We start from the raw sequence: 9,272 nt of genomic DNA, 5'->3' as shown, positions 1-9,272 counted from the left end.
TATCAATAGTGTCTTTATTGTTCTATAAATAGGGTTCCCAACTGTTCTATAAATAGTGTCCTTATTGTTCTATAAATAGGGTCCCAACTGTTCTATAAATAGGGTCCCTCTTGTTCTATAAATAGGGTCTGAACTGTTCTATAAATAGGGTCCCCGGTGTTCTATAAATAGGGTCCTGACTGTTCTATAAATAGGGTCCACACTGTTTTATAAATGGGATCCTTACTGTTCAACAAATAGGGTTCCCAACTGTTCTATAAATAGTGTCCTTATTGTTCTATAAATAGGGTCCTGGCTGTTCTATAAATAGGGTCCTAACTGTTCTATAAATAGGGTCCCCACTGTTCTATAAATAGGGTCCTAACTGTTCTATAAATAGGGTCCCCACTGTTCTATAAATAGGATCATTACTGTTCTATAAATAGGGTCTCCACTGCTTTATAAATAGGGTCCTGACTGTTCTCTAAATTCCCTCGGTTCTATAAATATGGTCCCAACTGTTGTTCTATAAATAGGGTCCCTAACTGTTCTATAAATAGGTTCCCCCGCTGTTTTATAAATAGGGTCCTGACAGTTCTTTTAAATTCCCTCTGTTCTATAAATAGGATCCTTATTGTTCTATAAATAGGATCCTTATTGTTCTATAAATAGGATCCTTATTGTTCTATAAATAGGATCCCCACTGTTTTATAAATAGGGACCTGACTGTCCTACAAATTGGGTGCTAATTGTTGAAATGCTGGAAATAAGGAATTATTGACACCAGTTGAGGCTCACACTACAAGAGAATTTTTTTTTTATATGACTGACGTGTCTTTAATAATATTATGACAGATTTTCACCATTAACACAGATTTTATATATATTTTTATTATATGTAAACATTTTTAAATGAATGAATAGATCTAGATATATGTACAATATACTGTAAATAAACCTTTAAAAAGGCTGAAATATCTTTCATATTTATGACCTGCGCAGACATTTTTTATTCCAGTCTTGTCTCATTATGGGATCGGTAGCACGTTATCCAAAGAAAAGTCTTTTTGCGCCTTTGCACTCTCTAGCATTCTGTACCCGAACAGCGCCATCGCTTCTCTACAAATGCTTTGAACCCTTCCGATGCTCTCAAACGGGAGCGCCATCCGCCAGGCTCTGGAGGTGTTTTGCGCATCTCGAGAGGAGATGACAAAGTTTGGTCCACGTCCCTTTCCATGTGTCATATTATGGATCCAGTCTTTAAGTTTTGGGTTAAAAGGAAGCCTGGCAAACTCATAGACCTCCTTGGCCCTCCCCAGCGGGTCTCGGACAATGTCCTCATAGCGCACCATCATGTAGCGCTTTTGGAGTTTGCTGGGAATTCCAAACATGGCGGTCTCATAAATCTCAGCTTGGCTCTTACAAACCTTTTCCATCGCTCTAAAGGAAGTATCGTTTTTGCTGCCTGTGGTCCCCCTTAGCATGATGTTGGTGTCTGGTGCCAACTGTGGAGTCACTTCCACGCGAGACTGAAAGATGGCGCGCGGGTCCCGCACCAGATGGAGGATTTTTAGGTTCAGAGATGGATCTTCGAGCAATGGGTAAAGCACTTTCAAATCAAAAAATCTCACTTCCTTGACCACAATATGATTATAGGACTTGCACGCTTTTTCAATGGTGTCGAACGGGTACTTGGTGCAAAATTCCTTGCATCTCAATTGCGGTATGATGTCATTGCGGTTAAAGGCGTAGCAAGCAGGCGGGGAACACAAGGCCCGGCTGGTCTCCCATTGAAACAGATGGGACTTGGTTCTTTGACGGGGCATGTAGGCATCGAACACCGACATGTCGCAATGGAATACGGACCTGATGAGATCCCGGACCGCCATGTGCAAAACCTCAACTTTGTTCTGGCCCATTTTAGTCCACACGTGCCAAGCCGGCTCCATCATGTAGAAGACGTCGGGGTGTTGGCTGAAGAGCTGGCCGGTGAACGAGGAGCCGGATCTCCAGGAGGATAGGATGAGGAGGTGAGTCTGATCTTGTGTGGGCACCGCGGGAAGGGGATTAAAATGCATCTTCATTATTATCATGAAGAATCCGGCAGTTTGGGCGGCCATCAGTAGAAGAGTGGCCAGTTTACTGGAGCTGACCTTCCACATAATCATGGGCGGAACCTGAGGAGGACAAAGGAAACAGAGGTAATACCAACGCGTGGGTTCCATTTCATATCATAGGAAGCCAAAGCTAATTAGAAATTAATATTTAAAGCAGTGAGGGCGCAGGAGCGCCGCCTCCCCAATGGTGTCCCTAGGGGGGGCCAGAGGGGGCCCTGACCCCCCCCAACATTATGCTGTGCCCCACCATGTGCCCCCCCCCCCCAAAAAAAACTCTTTCACAGCCCAGCGAGTCCAGCCACAGAGAGGGGCAGATGGTTTGTCCTGTTCCCCCTATGTTCCCCCCCTAAATATGAAAGCTGGAGACGCCACTGCCGCCCCCTCTCTCCCGTCACCCCTCTATCACCATAGATGCCTCGTACACACGATCGGTTTTCCCAGCGGTCAAAAGTCCGCCGGGAAAACCGAGAACCTGCTTGGTTGCTTTTGTACACACGGCCGGTATTCCCGACAGGAAAACTGCCATGACAGCTTTGGTCGGGAAAACCGGCCATGTGTATGCTCCACTGCAGAATCGTGACGCTGAGAATCGTGGCGGGGAAAAAAAAAGAGAACAAGTTCTCATTTTTTTGCTCGCAGTTTTCCTGACGGGAAAACTGCTATGGAGCATACACACGGCCGGTTTTCCCAACCAAAAGCAAACATGGCAGTTTTCCCGTCGGGAAAACCAGTCGTGTGTACGAGGCAAGAGAGATTCATGCATTGCATGAATCTCTCTATGGTAGCCGTCAGGGACGCCATCAGGGGGGTACAGGCATTACACCTGTTAGAGGCCCGATGGTCCCCAGGGCCCCTTACAGGTCCGGCTGGCCCCCCTCCCTTTTTTTTGTCATTACACCTGTAAGCGGCACGATGGTCCCAGGGCCCCGTTGAGGTCCGGCTGCCCCCCCTCCCTTTTTTTTTTGCACTACATCTGTAAGGGGCCCGATGGTCCCCAGCCCCCCCCCCCTGCTTATTATCCAGGGCCCCCCCCTTATTATCTTGCTTTAGGAGAGAGATTACACTTGTTTTTTTTCATCAGCACCCCCCCCCCCCGGTTCTACGCTCCAAAACTGCCTAAAGCTGTGTAAGGGTCCCCAAAATTTGTGATGGCCGCCCTGGTCGCCGCCGCCGCCCCCTATATTCAGGTGTCCGGGCCGGGCATCTGAATTACAGTGGCGGGGGGTGTTTTGGAAGCACCTGATTAGAGCCGTGGGCCTTGTATACATAGGCAGACAGCCGACAGTCGTTCTGACTCTCCTCAGAACGATCGGCGGGTCCCGGCTGGACAATACAGTGATCAGTGCTAAATAAAAAAAATGCACTGTCACTGTACTAATATCGTCAGGGGCAATCAAAGGGTTAATTGTGCTCCTGGGGGGGGGTTGCTTTCTAACTATGTGGGGGGGAGGTGCTTTGACTAAATGGAAACTTGTCAGAAACACAAGATCTCCATGTTTCCCCTCTGGCAGAACGATCGGCGGGTCCCGGCGGACATTGCATCCGCCGGACCTGATGATTGGTGTCCAATCACAGCGGGAAGCAATGGCGTCCCTAGGGGGGGGGGCAGAGGGGGCCCTGACCCCCCCCAACATTATGCTGTGCCCCATCATGTGCCCCCCCCCAAAAAAAAAATTGCTATCTTGAGTATGGGCAGTTGATTCATGTAGCATTTACTTCCTAGATTCCACCTGCCCTTAGCTCAGGCACACCTTAAAAACCCTGTGTGTTTTTTTTTCTTTCCTTTTGCATACAATTGGGATGTGGTGCCTAATTTTGGACCCGAAACCTTTGACTAATTCCATTTAAGTTTCATTCTACTTGTAAAAAATGACTCTGCATCTACTTCCAAAAGGTCACTTAATCCGATTGGCTGACATTTGGCCACGGCCCATGGTCTAAAAATCATCAGTCAGCCGTCTTCCAGTGCCCTCAGCTGTGTGCTGTGTGTGCCCGATGAACCGCTGAAGCCGGGACGGGAACACAATGGAAATGCGTGATCTGTAAAGTTAGGCGTGATTGTTTAGGGCAGAGAACAATGGCCGGAGATTCAGTACCAAAGGGCCTGTAATGTGCGCTTGGCAGGGTTACTGTGCGCGACGTAAAGCCCAAGCCCAGATCTTTTATTTTCATGTCTCCCATTTCCAGTAAAAAAGAAAATAAGCATGTCTGGCGGCAATACTCGCCTTCAATCTGGAGCTGTCCCCCTACAGTACCTGTTCTTTGCCACAAGATGGCACATGGCCATGGCAGAGCACCCAGGGTGGGCGCATAGTGGTTGAAGAGCCCAACATCAGTTGTAAAAACTTGGAGGGTTCCGGACAATTGACTGATAGCAGAGACCGCGAATACCCATCCCACTGATGGCAGAGACGGCGAATACCCATCCCACTGATGGCAGAGACCGCGAATACCCATCCCACTGATAGAAGAGACCGCGAATACCCATCCCACTGATAGAAGAGACCGCGAATACCCATCCCACTGATAGAAGAGACCGCGAATACCCATCCCACTGATAGCAGAGACCGCGAATACCCATCCCACTGATAGAAGAGACCGCGAATACCCATCCCACTGATAGAAGAGACCGCGAATACCCATCCCACTGATAGCAGAGACCGCGAATACCCATCCCACTGATAGAAGAGACCGCGAATACCCATCCCACTGATAGAAGAGACCGCGAATACCCATCCCACTGATAGCAGAGACCGCGAATACCCATCCCACTGATAGAAGAGACCGCGAATACCCATCCCACTGATAGCAGAGACCGCGAATACCCATCCCACTGATAGCAGAGACCGCGAATACCCATCCCACTGATAGAAGAGACCGCGAATACCCATCCCACTGATAGAAGAGACCGCGAATACCCATCCCACTGATAGCAGAGACCGCGAATACCCATCCCACTGATAGCAGAGACCACGAATACCCATCCCACTGATAGCAGAGACCGCGAATACCCATCCCACTGATAGAAGAGACCGCGAATAACCATCCCACTGATGGCAGAGACCGCAAATACCCATCCCACTGATAGAAGAGACCGCGAATACCCATCCCACTGATAGCAGAGACCGCGAATACCCATCCCACTGATAGCAGAGACCGCGAATACCCATCCCACTGATAGCAGAGACCGCGAATACCCATCCCACTGATAGCAGAGACCTCGAATACCCATCCCACTGATAGCAGAGACCGCGAATACCCATCCCACTGATAGCAGAGACCGCGAATACCCACCCCACTGATAGCAGAGACCGCGAATACCCATCCCACTGATAGCAGAGACCGCGAATACCCATCCCACTGATAGCAGAGACCGCGAATACCCATCCCACTGATAGCAGAGACCGCGAATACCCATCCCACTGATAGCAGAGACCGCGAATACCCATCCCACTGATAGCAGAGACCGCGAATACCCATCCCACTGATAGCAGAAACGGCGAATACCCATCCCACTGATAGCAGAGACCGCGAATACCCATCCCACTGATAGCAGAGACCGGGAATACCCATCCCACTGATAGCAGAGACCGCGAATACCCATCCCACTGATAGAAGAGACCGCGAATACCCATCCCACTGATAGCAGAGACCGCGAATACCCATCCCACTGATAGCAGAGACCGCAAATAATCATCCCACTGATAGCAGAGACCACGAATACCCATCCCACTGATAGCAGAGACCGCGAATACCCATCCCACTGATAGAAGAGACCGCGAATACCCATCCCACTGATAGAAGAGACCGCGAATACCCATCCCACTGATAGAAGAGACCGCGAATACCCATCCCACTGATAGAAGAGACCGCGAATACCCATCCCACTGATAGAAGAGACCGCGAATACCCATCCCACTGATAGAAGAGACCGCGAATACCCATCCCACTGATAGCAGAGACCGCGAATACCCATCCCACTGATAGAAGAGACCGCGAATACCCATCCCACTGATAGCAGAGACCGCGAATACCCATCCCACTGATAGCAGAGACCGCGTATACCCATCCCACTGATAGAAGAGACCGCGAATACCCATCCCACTGATAGCAGAGACCGCGAATACCCATCCCACTGATAGCAGAGACCGCGTATACCCATCCCACTGATAGAAGAGACCGCGAATACCCATCCCACTGATAGCAGAGACGGCGAATACCCATCCCACTGATAGCAGAGACCGCGAATACCCATCCCACTGATAGAAGAGACCGCGAATACCCATCCCACTGATAGCAGAGACCGCGAATACCCATCCCACTGATAGCAGAGACCGCGAATACCCATCCCACTGATAGCAGAGACCGCGAATACCCATCCCACTGATAGCAGAGACCGCGTATACCCATCCCACTGATAGCAGAGACGGCGAATACCCATCCCACTGATAGCAGAGACCGCGAATACCCATCCCACTGATAGCAGAGACCGCGAATACCCATCCCACTGATAGCAGAGACCGCGAATACCCATCCCACTGATGGCAGAGACCGCGAATACCCATCCCACTGATAGCAGAGACCGCGAATACCCATCCCACTGATAGCAGAGACCGCGAATACCCATCCCACTGATAGCAGAGACCGCGTATACCCATCCCACTGATAGCAGAGACCGCGTATACCCATCCCACTGATAGCGCCTCATAACTCCCAACTGTCCCGGATTTTCGAGGGACTGTCCCTGAATGGAGAAACGTCCAGATGTCCCTCATTCCTCCTCATGTGTCCCTCATCATACTGATCCCTAAACTCTGCATCCCTTACTACTCATCCCTAAACTCTGCATCCCTTACTACTGATCCCTAAACTCTGCATCCCTTACTACTGATCCCTAAACTCTGCATCCATTACTACTAACCCCCTAAACTCTGCATCCCTTACTACTAATCCCTAAACTCTGCATCTCTTACTACTGACCCCTAAACTCTGCATCTCTTACTACTGATCCCTAAACTCTGCGGGCTGGATTCACGTAGATCGGCGCATCTTTGAGGCGGCGTAGCGTATCCTATTTACGCTACGCCGCCTTAAATCAGAGAGGCAAGTGCTGTATTCTCAAAGCACTTGCCTCCTAAGTTACGGTGGCGTAGTGTAAATGGGGCCAGCGTAAGCGCGCCTAAAATGTAACTATATTGCTACACATAGAGGCTCCTCTCTTCTCTTTTATACTCAGTTGTGACATGACACTACTTGTATATCAAAACATCGCTTGTATATCAAGTCAAAATTTATGAAAAAACTTAGCTTGTCTTGCAAAACGCTCTCAAACCAAGTTACTCTCAAACCAAGGTTTTACTGTACTACTGATCCCCGTACACTGTATTTCTCTTGTTATATGATATAATAATATGATATATGATATAATAACTTGTACCATAATTTTTTACCTAATAAAAAGTTTGTAAAAAAAGATTCCTCCAGTAGCTTTGCTTTGCAAGTCAGTGAAACTTCCACTAACGCACTTCTCTTGTATCTAAGTAAACTTTTCGCAGAGACAATTTGCTGGCGTTTTCCTTTAATGACCCAACCCCAAAATGATTAAAACGTAGTTGTTTGGCGGACTGCGCATTACAATAAAATTCGCACTGATAACACATCAGACAACATTTCCCAAATGTATGTAAAAATTCGAGTAATTCGACTCTCTGCTTTGCTTTCAAACCACAAGAAAATGTAACATTGATAAAGTCTTTCTTACAATTCCTCACCTTCAAGCCAACGTCCCCGACGTGTTCCCGTGTAATTCTTCTTCTGTCACTCTCTGGGAAGGTTCCCAAGTTTGGCACCTGAGCCCGGCTCCGAGGATCCTCCTCCGTGTCCTGCTTTGCATTTCACAGACGGCATAAAGAAATAAATTAAAGGGGTTGTAAAGGTAAAAAAAAAAAGTTCCCTAAATAGTTTCCTTTCCCTCAGTGCAGTCCTCCTTCACTTACCTCATCCTTCCATTTTGCTTTTAAATGTCCTTATTTCTTCTGAGAAATCCTCACTTCCTGTTCTTCTGTCTGTAACTCCACACAGTAATGCGAGGCTTTCTCCCTGGTGTGGAGAAAGCCTCTTGAGGGGGGAGGGGGCGCGCAGGAGGGTCAGGACTTTCTCTACTTTGCAGATAGAGAAAGGAGCTGTGTGTTAGTGGGCATCCTGACACTCCTGCTCGCCCCCTCAAGAGGCTTTCTTCACACCAGGGAGAAAGCCTCGCATTACTGTGTGGAGTTACAGACAGAAGAACAGGAAGTGAGGATTTCTCAGAAGAAATAAGGACATTTAAAAGCAAAATGGAAGGATGAGGTAAGTGAAGGAGGACGGCACTAAGGTAAAGGAAGCTATTTAGGGAAAAAAATAATTGTACCTTTTTTACTTTTACAACCCCTTTAAATTGAGTTGTATGAGCCTCGTATGAATACATAAGGGGGGATATGATCTCCATGTATAAATACATAAGAGGGGGATATGATCTCCATGTATAAATACATAAGGGGGGGATATGATCTCCATGTATAAATACATAAGGGGGGATATGATCTCCATGTATAAATACATAAGGGGGGGATATGATCTCCATGTATAAATACATAAGGGGGGGATATGATCACCATGTATAAATACATAAGGGGGGATATGATCTCCATGTATAAATACATAAGGGGGGGATATGATCTCCATATATAAATACATAAGGGGGGATATGATCTCCATGTATAAATACATAAGGGGGGGATATGATCACCATGTATAAATACATAAGGGGGATATGATCACCATGTATAAATGTATAAGGGGGGATATGATCACCATGTATAAATACATAAGGGGGGGGGATATGATCACCATGTATAAATACATAAGGGGGGGGGGATATGATCACCATGTATAAATACATAAGGGGGGAGATATGATCACCATGTATAAATACATAAGGGGGGGGGATATGATCTCCATGTATAAATGTATAAGGGGGGATATGATCTCTATGTATAAATACATAAGGGGGGGGGGATATGATCTCCATGTATAAATACATAAGGGGGGGATATGATCACCATGTATAAATACATAAGGGGGGGATATGATCTCCATGTATAAATATATAAGGGGGGATATGATCACCATGTATAA

General features: G+C 47.4%; 1 protein-coding gene across 1 annotated transcript; it reads right to left on the bottom strand.

Moving 5' to 3' along the window:
- Positions 1-854: 854 nt before the first annotated feature.
- On the bottom strand, positions 855-8,038 carry LOC120917940 (carbohydrate sulfotransferase 5-like). The gene is made up of 2 exons (XM_040329572.1): positions 7,868-8,038; positions 855-2,156 (listed from the first exon to the last, which is right to left on the bottom strand). The coding sequence occupies exon 2, from the start codon at positions 2,145-2,147 to the stop codon at positions 1,008-1,010; it is 1,140 nt and encodes a 379-aa protein (XP_040185506.1). The 5' UTR covers positions 2,148-2,156; positions 7,868-8,038; the 3' UTR covers positions 855-1,007.
- Positions 8,039-9,272: the final 1,234 nt, after the last annotated feature.

Source organism: Rana temporaria, chromosome 11 (genome assembly GCF_905171775.1).
Source record: "Rana temporaria chromosome 11, aRanTem1.1, whole genome shotgun sequence".
In the NCBI taxonomy this organism is placed as follows: Eukaryota; Metazoa; Chordata; class Amphibia; order Anura; family Ranidae; genus Rana; species Rana temporaria.
This window is presented reverse-complemented; position numbering and strand designations above follow the sequence as displayed.